Consider the following 16,175-nt stretch of genomic DNA (forward strand, 5'->3'; position numbering starts at 1 on the left):
CACCCGTTTTATTACAATAGAGATTTTGATTATCAATCAGATCGTCTTCACTGGGCGCCGCCATTTTATTTGAAGCAAATACAAGAGATATGAGAGATAGAATCTGATTGGTCAGTAGGAGGGACATGGTCGGGACATAACTCGTTATTGACACTGGTGGCGGTACGATCGAGCCTGGAAATTCAAGTCTAGTTAGGAAAGGCTGGAAACTGGTCTTTTATGGTCAGCTAACGTCCTTGCCTCGGGAAGATGGCTCAAACGTGCCTGAATGTGTTCCCTCAAACGTTACCTGTAACGTTTATCCGCAAACGTTCCATCATATGTTCACTGAAACGTTCCCTGAAATGTTCCCGCAAACCTTCCCTACACTGTTATCTTATACTTTTTCTAAACTGTTCCCTCAAACGTTTCCTAGTGTTTTCCATGTTAGTATTAGTGAGTGAGTGAGTGAGTATTATGCATACTCAAGCAATTAAACCACCCATGAACATGAACTATGCCGTTCATAAAACATTTGAAAAGCTGAGTTCGATACCAAAAATAGGTATAATGTTTGGAAAACAATTTTGCGAAGTCTGGAAAAATACTAGATACTTCAAACTGGCAGAATATTTAATTCTGGGGTGCCCAAGCTGTCGGGCGTAATACCCATGGAAACGTCCATAAAATATTTCCCACACAACACCTTTTTCAGTATATATAGTGTTGTAGCCATTGCAGCAGCAGAAGCAGCATCGGTAGTAGTAGTAGTAGTAGTAGTAGTAGTAGTAGTAGTAGTAGTAGTAGCAGCAGCAAGTTTCAAGGTGGGCCCAGTCATCCGAGAGGCCACGATGCGATGAGCACAGTACATAAGAGTTCATAAGAGTTGAGCAGAAGTTGGCAATGTCCCTCAGATGTACCAGAAACCTATGACAGTTGGTTTCAAATCCTGTATTCGCCCTGATTTTGCGGGTAATAACATATGTTTAGATTAAGATTAAGATCTTGGTTTTGGTCACGTGGTGTTTACAGTCACAAAACATAGTTAAGCAGTAACGGACAGCCACCATTCTGATTGGTCAACAACGGAATTCGCGCACATTGACTGGAAACAACTTCAAACATCTTCTGATTGAACTTCAAACAAACTGAACCCACAAGCATAATGTATCTGAGTATTACATCCATGATAAACTCGCTGTAGCGCTATTAAACCGGCGAAAGTGCAGACTAGCACACGCACACATACGTGCATGCACGTCGCTATAAAAGTGGAATAATCTTGAACGTGACGTTCAACCTCATTTCACCACATCTCAAATTAATTTAACACAATAATGGCGATCCCCCAAAAATATCATTTTAAAGCACTGTGTTAGTATGTCTGGTCTGGAATATATTTTCTTTGGAAAAAGAAAAATCTTGAATGCTCTCACTGTTGATGATGTAAGGCAATAAGTTTACCTCCACTACTGAAAAGGTCGACTGGTTATTTTAGCATAACATTTCTATATATCTCGCTTCTATTACAATGGGGGCGGTGGGGTAGCCTGGTGGTTAAAGCGTTCGCTCGTCACGCCGAAGGCCCAAGTTCCATTCCCCACAACGTACAATGTGTGAAGTTGTCCCCCGGCGTGATATTACCGGAATATTGCTAAAACCATACTCACTCACTCTAATACAATGATTATGAAAACAAAATATAATGTACATGTATGTAGTTTTGTACACACTGCAATTTTATAACAAATACCCCCAAATATTCATGATCTCTAACTTCTTCAGTGTATTATACCCGTTCAAAATTCACGACCATCGACTAACCCTTTCATGTGTGTTTCATTTAAGCCACCATCAAACATGGTGTATACTTACTTTTGCACCAGTTTATTTGCTTAAATATATTTAATATTATAATGTAAAACAAAACATACAAAAATTAAATGTGATGAATAAATTCCCGTTCACCAGATACAACGAACCTTACCTCGTGAAGATCCGGGGTAGAATAGGTCTTCAGCAAACCATGCGTGCCGTAAAAGGCGATTATGCTGGTCGTAAGAGGCGATTAACGGGATCGGGTCGATGCACGTCATCGTATCCCAATTGCGTGGATCGATGCTCATGACATCAACCACTTGATTGTCTGGTACGGACTTGATTATTTACAGACTGCCGTCATAAAGGTTGAATATTGCCGAGTCCGGCGTTAAACAACATACAAACAAACCAAACCAAATCATCCAGTGATGAGGCTCACACACCCTCTGTATCTCCAGGGTTCGGTACACCTACACTAACCGCTGCATCCATTCTCGTGGTTCTCAGGATGTCAAATTATCTGCGAGCCTGGACATTTTTAGGATGACGCTTCTTGTGGCATAATACAGATTCTCAATGAATTCTGTATTTGTTTCAAGTTGTTTTTTCTATGTCCTTAATGATTTAACACATGGATCCCTTTACCGTCAGTAAAGAACTGCCTGGTACACATCCCTACAAACAGGTGACCTTGGGTAGAGTGGTTCTGTGTTGCTTTTTTCTCAAGGTCACTCAACATCTTTTCTTTCCATGACCAAAACTCTTGAAGGTGAGGTGAGGCGAGGTGAAATGGGGTTTAACGTCGCGTCCAAGATTATTGCACTTATATATAGCGACGTGCATGTACGCGTGTGTGTTTGTGTGGCTACTTGTACTGGTCCGGACTGATGCCGATTTATAGTGCTAGCTCACTGAGATACCATGCCGCAGTTTAACATGAATACCCCACTCAGACACAGCATACTGACTCCGAGCCCACCATCCGAGTACCATCTTTTAACGTCTTTTGGTATGACGCGGCTGGGGATCGAACCCCGGACCTTCCGCTCTCCGGGCGGACGCTCTACCACTAGACCACGGAGGCGGTCTGTTGAAGGTTAACCGCCTATTTGCAAATAGTGTCATTATCATACATGCACTGAGGCTCTGTCCTAGACCTATAGGTGGATGAGTGAGCTGGGTTTACTGCCGCTTTGGACAGTATTCCAGTTTTATCACGGCGTGTCAGCTTAATGTGGGAGGAAAGCCAGATGTGAAGTGAGTGTGTGAGTAAGGTTTTACGCCTCTTTTAGGAATATTCCAGCAATATCACGGCGGGGGACACCAGAAATGGGCTTCACACATTGTACCCATGTGAGGAATGGAACCAGGGCCTTCGGCGTGACGAGCGAACACTTTAAAACAACACTAGGTACTCCAACGGCGTGCTTGTGATACGATTTGAAGTTACAGTTTTGTATTGGCACATATTTCCCATGAATCATCCCTGTTGTTACAAGACATTGGTGTCGCACATTGTACCCATGTGGGAACCGAACCCGGGTCTACTGCATGACGAGCGAACACTTTTACCACTAGGCTACCCCAACGTTCGTGTTATGATACAATTTGAATTTACAGTTTTATTATTGGCACATATTTCCTTGGAATCATCCCTGGTGTTACCGTACATTACTCGTTACCGAACGAACACTTTAACCACTAGGCTCCCCTAACGATTCGAACCCACGATCATAGGTTTCTGGCGTGTCAGGGGACGCAACTCTGCACAGACACCTGAGCCCCTCGTGTCTCCAGACCTACTAGAACGCATTCTAACATTCCCCATTCCATGATGCACTTGCCCTTAGTTTTCACCAACTACATGTTATTCTCTTAACTGTTTCAGGTATGGGGTTTGGGATCTCGTTCATCCCCGCCATCACGGCAGTGGCTCAGTGCTTCGAGAAATACAGAGGCATCGCTACTGGAATAACAGTGTCCGGAGTTGGTGTGGGCACGTTCATCTTTCCGCCAATCATTTCGCTTCTAAGCCACGCGTTCGGCTGGCGGAGTTCTCTTCTTCTTCTGGGCGCCATGTGCCTGAACATATGTGTGTGTGGAGCTGTCTTGCGACCCGTGAAGCGTGTGGAGCTTAGACAAGAAAAAACGAAAGTGTTTGACGTCACTGCCTTCCGAAAATCCGCGTATCTACTCTTAGTATGTAACAACGTTCTCGTCTGCTTTGGACTCTCAATCGTATATCTTCATCTCATGGCGTTTGCAGAGGCCAGTGGACGCACAGAAAGCGAGAGTTCAATGCTGATGTCATCTATTGGTGTCGCCAATTTGATTGGACGCTTTGCTCTTGGTTCGTTTGGTAACCATCCGCGAGTGAATGTGGTGATGGTGTATTCAGTGTGCTTCATCCTCAGTGGGATGACGTCATGTTTCTATCCGGTGCTTAGCAACAGTTACATTGCCATGGTGACACTGTCTTCGCTGTTTGGCTTCTTCACTGCCTGTTTTGGAGCCCTTCTTCCCGCGCTTCTGGTCCAGATTCTCGGAATCCACAGATTTGCAAATGGCTATGGCTTTTTGATGATCTTCATGGCCCTAGGGCAGATGATTGGCGGGCCATTTGCTGGTGAGTGATTTTCCCATGTTTATCTGGGTATATTTGGGATTATATTTATCATTTTCTTTTTTTTAGTTGCTTTGTTTGTTAGTTTATTTCTTGTTGTTTTTTTGTTTTGTTTTTTTTGGGGGGGGTGTGGTGTGGGGGGGGGGGGGGGGGGTGTGTGTGTGTGTGGGGGGGGGGGGGTATTCGGGTTTTTTGGAGAGATGGGGGTTGGGGGGCTAAGTCATACAAGGTGCCGCAATTCAGCGTTGCGTCCCTTGGACACACCAAAAACCTACGATTGTGGGTTCGAATCCCGATTCGCCCTGATTATGTTTCTAGGTTTGTCAGCACCATATCGATCCGTGCTCGTAGGTTTCACCAAAAGTGTAAACATCTGAGACATGCACTTCCCACTTTAAGCTGACACTATCTGATATGACTAGAATACTGTTAAAAGCGAAGTCAAACCCAACTAACCCACTCACTCACTCACTCACTTTGTGTCTTGTGTTATCCATACCATCATTGTCGTTTCAGGGCTCCTCTACGATATAACCGGCTCCTACGATACCTCCTTCTACGTCGGAGGATCTGTTATAATACTAGGAGGGGTTCTCCCCCTTTTCAAAGCCTGCCGCAAGATGGCGGGAGACGAAATGTTAGATGTGGAAGTTTCTGTGATTGAAGAGGAGAAACAACCACTTCCGGCAGCATCATGACTTGATGTTGCTAGGCAAGAGATTAATTTTTACCCATGACTTGATGTTGCTAGGCAACAGATTAATTTTTACCCATGTATGGGTATGTGATCAGCATAATCATGTGATATTTGAATTAGAGATGACAAAGAACTGAGATGGGATGCGTCCCGGCAATACAGTTGTAACATATCAAGCGTGTTAGGAAGAGTGCGTCGATGAATTGTTTCTTCGGCAAATTATTCTCAAACGTAAGGGGGTAGGACTCTTTTTAAAGTTTTGTGTCCCCTCCAAGATCACCAACAAGCACAATTGGGCCATCTTCCCGAGGCAAGGGAGTTAACTGACTAGGAAAGTCCAGTTTCCACCCTTGCCCAACTAGGCTGGAATAAAGAGTTATCTTTTGACAGGACTAACGAGTCTATGCATTGTCCAATCAAACCCGCGTAACGAAATCGACAACCGTGGAAAACAGATTTCGTTTGATTGCAGGATTTGCAATGCATGCAAAGCTTTGTTTGTTGTTAAATGCCGCACTCAGCAATATTCCAGCTATATGACGGCGACGCAAATGCACGGGTTATGAGAGTTGGAATCTGATTGGTCAATAGGAGGGACATAGAAGGGACATAGCTCGTAATAGCCACTGGTGGCGCTACAATCGAGCCCAGAAATTCCAGTCTAGTTCGGCAAGGCTGGAAACTGGACCTCTACAGTCAGTTAATTCCCGTGCCAAGGGAAGATGCAACTGGGCACACGTTGAACCCTTATACAATATCAAGTGTCAATCATATAGTATGGATAATACTGTATGCTTCATATCACTGGGGAAATTTGAAATGAAATTCTTTCTTTCACCTTGTGTAAACTGTGACGAGACAATGCCAGAGAAACATTTTTCACCCCAATGTATACTACTCAAAATATGTTAAAGAACACCGACAGTTGGAAGGGTGGGTGTTGCAGTACCCATCAGCCACTACAGATTAATATGAAAAAATAGGGTGTTCTTTAACTTCTTTTGAGTAGTACATATAAAATGAATTCAGCAACCCAAAATTTGAAAGGAAAGTTCTTGAGAACAGTATTCTTCTTCACCTTTAAGTATCACAGGTAATGAAAAAATATCAAATATTAACTCTTTGTCTTGTCGTAATGTAACTACACTCTCTCAAAAGAGAAACGCAACCCCTATATTTTCAAGATGTATATCAGTACGGATCTAACTTTTAAGACAATGCGTACACCGTGTGTCCGATATTTATTTTATTCCAAAACAAATGAATTTTCTATATCATATTTACTGATAACGGTAAATATGACAAAGACTTGTATCTCATATATTCTGAGAAATATGTCGACAGAACGGGAAAACGCTGAGAAAACAATTCAAAATGAGCATTTATGCAATTAGAGTGTCAAGATGACACTGTGTGGAGTACGTCTTGTTTGCACTGGTACAGTGAACCAGTTGTTCACGTTGTAACATTTGTAACACAGGGCGTACCTATGCAATTGATATATCGAATTCGAGGTAGGCGAGGTGATGAAGGCGGAATCTCTACTATGGCCCAATTATCACACTCCGCTTGTGTCGAACTCCATATAATTGTGATGACGGTTTTGTTGGTAAGTCAGTGAGTGAATAAGAAATAATTCAAGTTTATGGGTAACTACTTCTGTTCATTGAATTTAGCTACACGCCATAAACCAGAAGTTGTTATCCCTACACGCGTGGTAGTTTCTCTGTTGTAAATTGTCTCGGGTAACCACGCTTGTATACAACTCTATGCACTGTTTTTTATTACAAACAAATATCGTTCTTATACAAGTGTTTTTGTGCAACGTCTGTTTTGTTTGGTATACGATTTTATAGAACCGTATAAATTGTACAGAAGATTGCATGTGACATTATCGTCATCGGCAGCATCTGCCGTTTAAATCATCATCATCATCATCATCATCATCATCATCATCATTGCTGCATTGATCTCTTCATCCGAATGATCATACTCAATACCATTATCGTCGTCAATACATTCATGGTCATCATCGGGTAACAGGTTGGTTCAGTTGTCTGAAGTACTGCAATTCTCTGTGCATAAATTGCGTCCCTTTGGCGTACCAGGAGCCATGGATCATGGGTTCGAATCCCTTATTCGCCCGGATTATGTTTCTAGATTCATCAGCACCTTTTTCCTCATGGGTTTCATCAAGGTGGTAAACGTCTGAGACCTGCATCACTTTGGGCTTTCCTCCCACGTTAAAATGACGCGCCGTCATGTAACACAAATGTTGTTCAACGCGAACTCTGTTATCATCATCATCATCATAATCAGTATTTCCGACATGGGCATAATCTAGTCCATGTCGCCGCGTAGTTATACACCAAAATGAAATACATGTGTGTAACACCTCTTTAATCCGGATCCCGTTAAAACGGACATCACGCCACCGGTGCAGTTATTTGCTTGCATGATCATGGGTTCGAATCCGAGTTTCGCCCTCATCATTGGTTTGGCTGCACCATACCCGTGCTCATGGGTTTCACCGAAGTGGTAAACGTCTTAGACCTGTGTCACTTCGCTCAGACCCAACTGTCACAATTACCGTTATATACGTCGAGGAGAAAGCGGAAAGGGCACACAAATCCCTTTCAAAATTCATTAATCTGGACGATTTCACTACGGTAACGTTCGGAAAAACCTGTGGCCACAGCGGATCATGGAACGGCTAAGGGACGTAACTCTGTATAGCGAGATACGAGGCCCGAGCCCTACAAAGTCGGCGCAGATATAAGTTTATTTGCTCTTGGTATCATTTTTTCATATGGTAATAAAAACTGTCTGTACATATACGTAACATTTCACAAACATTTTTACTGCTAAAAGCAGTTCATTCTGTGATAAAGCTACGTCAACATTATAAACAACATTCATATTTCTGATATTTTTATACGAACTTGGCAAAATGGCAATGTTATCAATGTATCAATGATAATAATAAACTATCATGTTTCACCATGTTTTGGTTGTTTGTACAATCGCGCCGTGAGGATTCGGGGTTACAATTATGCAGCAGGGCAAAAGAAAGTGTTACACAAAAAATTGATGGTGGCTAAAAATGCAACAAACAAGAAATGTTTTTATCAATGGAGATAATTTTATTCGAGAGTAGTAATTGTGTTTCAGTTTGCAGTGTTTCGGCGACTATTTCCGGTCTAGTAACGTTTTGATAACATTTGTAATTTGTTAGTCCAATCCAATTTTCAAGTGTATACTTTTTTCCCCGGTTGTTTAGTCCCCAGCAACCATTTTTGTGGTAAGAGGCGACTAACGGGATCGGCTCGCTGGCTTGGTTGATGCATGTCATCGTATACCAATTGCGTAGATCGATGTTCATGATGTCAGTCACTGGAATGTCTGGTCGAAACTCGATTATTTACGGCTTGCCGTCATATATTTTTTTTTAATGCCGAGTGCTTCATTTAACAACAAACAAACAACATACAAATGTTTGTACAATCTTGTAAAAGTCATGATGACGGAGTCATGCTGTCTGAAAAATTCCACAGCTCCAGACAGATGAGAAAGTATGACATCCCCGAATTCCCACGTAATCACCAGAATTGTTGCCATCTGACATATGTATGTGTGATAGACTTTCAACAAGAACAACACATAATAGAATTTGGAGGTCGGAGATTATATTTTACTGTGGCTTCATTTGATTGACACTTGACGTGTTGTTCCGTTTGAACAGGAACATATTCGTCCACGTTCCTGCACACACAGATGGGCCTCTACAAAATACAGAGATGATATCTCGTTGTCATCATAGGAAATAGTTTTCGTGTCCCTTCCATTACGCCATACTTATTTTTATGCGTTCCCCATCTCCAACCTCAACCAACAAAGGTGCGGGCGGAATGAATAGAAAAATAAATGTGTAACTTGATTTATGAATTTTTATAGTTTAGAACACTTGGAAATCGTCGTTAAATTAATTTATGACGTAGATCGGGGCGCTTTGTTTCGGAAACGAAGTTGTAATAAATTACCTGAAGAAGGATCAAGCTGACCTAGGTTTTGTGTATTCATGAGAGAGCAATGGTAGTATTCTATGTATCACATTGGGACATACATTTTCAGAGCGACGGGGAAAATTGAGATAAAAGACATTTATATTATTTCACGTCGGAATGAAAATTCAGGGCGGGCGGGAGATGGGAAACACAGATACAAATACAGACAGCCAAAAGGACTGACATTAAAGAAGGGACATCACTCTTGCCGGACTGATACTAGTCAGGAAAATAACCGACAAGGGGCGAGTGGTTCTTCTCGACGAAATATAGGATATTCCGAAAATATAACGACAACAGTCTGTCTATACACATCAAAACGGGATGCCATGCAAAAGCTGCAGGTAACCTGTCCATGTGCAGACCCGAAACGCTCTGGTTAGGAATGGAACGAGATATCCCTAAAACACATAAAACAGTGACGTCATGGGCAGCGACGCGCGACAGTGAATGAGGACTGAGTGGTATTCCGGATACTAGGTATGGTGAAATGGGGTTTAACGTCGCGTCCAAGATTATTGCACTTATATAGCGACGTGCATGCACATGTGTGTGTGGCTGCTTGTACTAGTCCGGACTGATGCCGATTTATACTGCTAGCTCACTGAGATACCATGCCGCAGTTTAACATGAATACCCCGATCAGACACAGTATACTGACTCCGAGCCGACCAGTCCTTGTTTTAGCCCCTTAATGCCGAGCGCCACACAGGGTAACAACAAGTACCATCTTTTAACGTCTTTTGGTATATTCCGCATACTACAGTGCAGTACGTTGGATGTTACCTGGTACCTTTTTTCTTGCAAAGAGTGACAAATCAATATAATATTTAGTTCTAAGTTTATGAGCACCTGAAAAATAACACAGCAGTGGTGTTATGGAAAGAGAAAGTTAGACCTTGGTTTATTTCCTCCTTAAAGAGAATATTTCCGTTTTGTCACGGCGTTTCCTAAGTTGGAACGAAAACCCAAAGACCAAGTCACCGCGAGCCTGCCCACCCGGTCCATTAAGTAATCTTTTAACGGCAGCATAGGTAGCTGGAATCAATTTGTAACCCGGATCTTATCACTTTCAAGGTCTTGTGTGAATAGAGAAAACATGCAAATTTAGAAATGTTGATTAATGAAAAATTCATACTTCAAGCAAAACAAATACATATCTTACTTACAGTTATACTTAATAGTTTTACAATTAGAATTTTAACATCATGGATCAATTAGGAGATAAACCTATTCTGTTTTCAATTTTGAGGTGGTTAATCGTTGATTTAACACTGCTAAATGTCAATTAAAGCCAAACGCGTTATCGTGTTACTGTGTTTACTCAACGACGAACAACCTCCACATTTGTAAACGAATACGTTTGTCTCTATACTACCTTGACTGAAATGCGTATTTACAACGGACTCTTTTTCTTGCGCAGGTATTCAGTGTAGTGTTTGTTTGTTGATTAACGCCGCAATCAGTCATATTCTAGCTATATGACGGAGGTCTGTAAATAATCGAGTCTGGACCAGACAATCCAGTGATTGACATCTTGAGCATCGATCCACGCATTTGGGAAACGATCAACCCAGCCAACGAGCCTGACCCGATCCCGTTTGTCGCCTTTTACGACAAGCACAGTAGCTTTTTATGGAATGCAGGTTGCTGGAAACCTGTTCAAGCCCGGACCTTCACGGGTCGATGTAATGTTTGAGTGGGTGCGTGCGGATAAATGTAGTGTTGCCCCCAACAGTCAGCCATGTCATGGCGGCCGGGCCAGACACGCATATCCATTAAAACGCATCGGCTTAATACACTGAAACAGTCCATTGAGATTTGCATTTCATGTAAACATTGTATTATTTCTTGAAGTTCACTGGCCAGGAGTGTTTGTTATATTGCAAGCCCTCTTCATATTTCACTAGCCTCAAACACTTCCGATAAACTACGAAATAAAGGAAATTGACAATGACGCTTTAACTGACTTGGCTCGAAGGAGGTGGTGAAATGGGGTTTAACGTCGCGTCCACGATTATTGCACTTATATAGCGACGTGGATGCACGTGTATGTGTGTGTGTTTGTGTGGCTGCTTGTACTAGTCCGGACTGATGCCGATTTATACTGCTAGCTCACTGAGATACCATGCCGCAGTTTTTAAGTATACTGACTCCGAGCCGACCAGTCCTTGTTTTAGCCCCTTAATGCCGAACGCCAGACAGGGTAACAACAAGTACCATCTTTTAACGTCTTTTGGTATGACGCGGCCAGTGATCGAACCCCGGACCTTCCGCTCTCCGGGCGGACGCTCTACCATTAGACCCCGGAGGCGGTCTGGCTCGAAGGAAGAAATATGTATTGACTATGGAGTTTTCAACTAGACAATCGGGCCAGCTTAATGGAAATGTTATTAGCCAAATTTAAAAGTTACTGGCATTTGGCTTGCGGGCAGCAGCTGTTTCGAACACTGCACGTATCAAAATAAACGCAAATATTAATGCGAACACAGCTTCAAAGAAAAACGTTGTCACGCATTGCCATGGATTATTCTTCAACAATTCCTACTTTTATTAAACGTTGCATGGTTTGAAACGCTAACCCATTTTACACACTTTAACCAGTCTATATAATCGACGATCAGAACTGCTACAGTAAAGCGGACGAAAACCCCTTCCTCTGTAGTGTGAATACCGCAAACACATGATTGATGCCTAGGCCTAGGCCGCGGGGAGCATTCATTGTATGAACACAATTCAACCTTTCACACATCAAAGTCGCCCCATCGCCGGATGGGTGGGACCTTAGATAACCATGACCCCCTCTCCAGCTGCTTTGTCTGCGGTGATATATTATGTGAGGGCGTGGCACATAGCGGGGGGAGGTGGGGGGGGAGGAGGATGGGTGATGGGGATATATATATATATAATCCCTGCCTGGGTGTTCTCTAACATATTTGGATGCACTTAAATCATTTGTTAGTCATGTCCCAGAACATTTAACATACATTTCCTATAGTAATTGCCAGAAATATTCGTATAACAAATAATTCGATCGTATGTCGTTTTCTCTCTCCATGGCAGTTTTATTTTTCAAAAATAAGGGATTTTTTAATTGTTTTTACGAAATACAGACCTGTGGCAAAGCCCACATGTGACCTCGGGATCGTTTCTCTACTTTCGGTTGCGACCCGTTAAGATCAGGGGTAGAATAGCTCTTCAGCAACCCATGCTTGCCGTAAAAGGCGACTATGCTTGTTTGTAAGAGGCGACTAACGGGATCGGGTGGTCAGGCTCGCTTTGCAGACCATTGTGACGTCACCGTTACAATGACGTCACAATCAAATGACATCACTAATTGTTCTGCTACTGAAGCTGTTAGCAGTACTTTTTACACTGAAAACACTGCTAATTACTGTCTACAAATTGAAAAAGGTGGAAGAATGATGTTGGATGATAAATAAAATCTCACCCCCGTGTCTTCTCATTTAAACTATATCAACACTCGTTGATAAAAGTGGCAAAAATCCTCGGCAAGCCTCGGAATTCTTCCACTTTTATTAACTCGTGTTGATATATTTGATATCAAAAGACACTCGGGTGTGATTCTCATGATATATCCAGAGGGCATATAAGATAAGTCGTGGGCATTCCGGGTAAAAATATAGGCCCCCATTCAGCACACCATGCAGGCTTGTCGTAAGAGGCGACTAAATGGATCGGTGGTTTGGTTGACTGCATGTCATCGTATCCCAACTGCTTAGATCGATGCTCATGATGTCAATCACTGGCTTGTCTTGTCCAGACCCGAAATACATGACCATCCCTTACACGCCGCCGTCATATAGCTGGAGTATTGATGAGTATGCGGCGTTCAACAACACACAAACTATCTAAGTGAAGCAGTGTAATTTTATTGTAATTGCCAGCATAACAACAAGGTATAGCCAGAGAAACTCCCGTACTTCTCGTGGCGGTGTCAAACATTTACAGTTATTTGGCCCGTGTGTGTAAAACAAAGACAGAATCACTCCAATGCCGTGAACTGGGACATCACACGGACATACTAGTATCATTACACGTGTACGCGTTATATAAATAAACCAACGAAGGCGGTTCAATATGCCTCGCATGTGTCAGAATTAAGCAAAATTGACATTCATTAGACTGGGCCCGTGTCTTACCGTTCGTATATAGGATATATTGCGTCCAAGTGCAGTATGTTCTAACAAGAAAACCCAGACTAAGCATCTGCGTCAGAAGGGATGCAAACAATACATCACGTGGTTGACCTACTGACCTTTAAGGGCGTTGCATGTTATGTTTCTCGTCTGGGGGCTGGATCTGAACCACTGATGCCTCAACACTGTCTCTCGCCCTGAGATCGGTTTCTATGTCCGGACACCGAATCAGTGATGAGCGATATAGTTTCAGCTTTCTCTGAGGTCGTTTGGGAGTATCTTCATACAGAGGTGCACCACAGACAGACTTGCTTAATACACATGTGCTAAGTCATTTTCCATTTGGCTGCACCATGGCAAAATTAATGTTAGATCAGCTCATGATATTTTTACTACTGCGGAATGATCTATGAATGAGGTAGAGTGATATCCCGTACGCACCGAGCATTCACTAGTCTTGTGATTATGGGTGTTTGTTGTGGAGAGGTGAGGTGAGGTGAGGTGAGGTGAGGTGAGGTGAGTCGGGGTGAGAGATTTAACGTCGCATCACTTACATAGAGACGTAGGCGCGGCCCTGTGTGTGTCTGCTTGTACTAGTCAGGGCATAAGTAAGAAAACGTAAACTTTATGGATAACATCTTCAGGTTTATTGCATATAGGGACGGTTCGATGTACAGTAAACTACGGTTATAACGAACACGCTTATAACGAACTGACCGATATAACGAACTTATTTTTAGTCCCGGCCATTTGATGTATATATGCTGTATATATATGCTTATAACGAACTACGGTTATAACGAACTAAAATTAGTGGTCCCTTTGAGTTCGTTATAACCGTAGTTTACTGTAGATTCTTACACCGTTATCAAGTTGGAATGACGGTGTAAGAATCCACATCGAAACATCGACGTGCAATAAACCAAAAGTTGTTATCCATAAACTTGTACGTTTTCTTATTCCTCAACTAATAGAATGCCAATCAAACAGTTAGCCAGGACATGCTGGTGTTATATAGTGGTTGACCACTGAGATACCAATGAGTTTAACAAGGATAACTGACACACAGCACACTGTCTCCGAGCCGACCATTTCTTGTTTTATCCCCTTAATGCCGAGCGACAGGCAGGAAACAAGTTCTATCTTTTAACGTCTTTAAATAGGTATGACGCAGCCGGGAATCGAACCAACGACCTTTCGCTCTCAAGGCAGACAGTCTATCCACTTGACCACGGAGGCGGTTCTATCTGTAGTGTCATACAGTGTATCATACACGGCCTGTGAATGAGTGATCGATCGAGTGAGTGAGGTGAGTGAGTGATCGAGTGAGTGAGGTGAGTGAGGATTTACGCCGCTTTTAGCAATATTCCAGCAATATCACGTCAGGGGACACCAGAAATGGGCTTCACATATTGCACCAATGTGGGTAATCGAGCCTGGGTCTTCAGCCTGACGAGCGAACGCTTTAACCACTAGGCTACCCCAAAGGCCCAGCAGACAGTGAAGTGTTGTCGTTATTGTGCGCGAAAATTTGGAAGCGCAAGATTGATCCTGGAGCGAGCAAACCAATAACAACCACACCATGAAGCCGGTTTGGGTAGTGGTGTTGATGCGGGTAATGATGGTGGTGTCGTCAACATTCTCATCATCGTTGTTGTCATTATTATAATCATCATGGTGATGGTGACTGTAATAAGTACCGTTGTCGTCGTTGTAGGTTTGTATATTTAATTGGGTATTTTGTTGGTTGATTCTGAGGAATATATTGTGTAACACGAGCTGGTTTTGGCAGAGAAACCATCAACAATGCATACAATGAGTGAGTGAGTGAGTTGGGTTTAATGCCGCTTTTAACAGTAGTCCAGTTATATCACGGCGTGTCAGCTTAATGTGGGGCGAAAGTCCGAAGTGATGCAGGGATCAGACTTCGGTGAAACCCACGACCATGGGGTATGATGTTGACAAACCTAGAAACATAATCGGGCCGAACCAGGATTCGAACCCACAATCATAGGTTTCTGGCGTGCCCAAGGGATGCAACTTTGCACAACGAATTGCGGCGCCTTAGACGACTGGGTCACCCGTGCCACTGAGCTACCCAAGGCGCAGGTTATAAGACGAACAATAGTAGATCTACCACTCACTCACACAACGTTTCAGGTGGACAAAAAATATGGATTTCGGTGTTGCAAGCGAGTACTATAACAACTGTGCTACCCAACTGCGGGTTAAATTTGTAATTAACAACGAACTATTCACTAACAAAATTCAAAACACTAACAAAACTCAACACATTTTGGGGGATTGAACCTGGTATTTCAGAGTAACAAGCGAACGCTTTAACCACTAGTCTACCCAGAAGCATGGTGTAATGCGACGAACCATAATTATAGTCCTACCACTCACACCACGGTTCGGGCTGGCACGAATAAATATGGACACATAATGGGATCGAACCGGGGATTTCGGTGTAACAAGCGAAAGCTTTTACCACTGAGCTACCCAACCGCAGGACGTATAGTGACGAACTGTAGTAGACCTGACACTCATACAGCAGTTCACGCGGCTCCGACTAGGACGGGAGCACCTGTTCATTCACAAACTGACGTACATTTACGTCACGGGGAGCAGTACATGGCGACCTCGCTGGTTGTAAGTAAACATGGCGCATACCTGAAATATCACCCAACACGCCCAGTGAGCGGCCACATATAGGCCTGCATTGTCTCCCAAGTCTACTACACCGCACGTGTGCGTGAGATGGATGAATACACTTCGTAGAATGAATTGTGTTGTTAGTTACGACAGATTTCTTTTTTTGAAAAGTATGT

General features: G+C 42.9%; 1 protein-coding gene across 2 annotated transcripts in view; it reads left to right on the forward strand.

Moving 5' to 3' along the window:
- LOC139447440 (monocarboxylate transporter 13-like) overlaps nt 1–8,073 on the forward strand; it is a 28,061-nt gene extending 19,988 nt beyond the window's left edge. For both annotated transcript variants that reach the window (XM_071228787.1, XM_071228788.1), the window contains exons 4-5: nt 3,689–4,426; nt 4,940–8,073. In XM_071228787.1, the coding sequence (XP_071084888.1) occupies nt 3,689–4,426; nt 4,940–5,121 (920 nt within the window). In that variant the 3' untranslated portion in view covers nt 5,122–8,073. The remainder of the gene's footprint in view (nt 1–3,688; nt 4,427–4,939) is intronic.
- Nucleotides 8,074–16,175: the final 8,102 nt, after the last annotated feature.

This window comes from Haliotis cracherodii, unplaced genomic scaffold (genome assembly GCF_022045235.1).
Source record: "Haliotis cracherodii isolate W230 unplaced genomic scaffold, xgHalCrac1.p SCAF_7, whole genome shotgun sequence".
Taxonomy (NCBI): Eukaryota; Metazoa; Mollusca; class Gastropoda; order Lepetellida; family Haliotidae; genus Haliotis; species Haliotis cracherodii.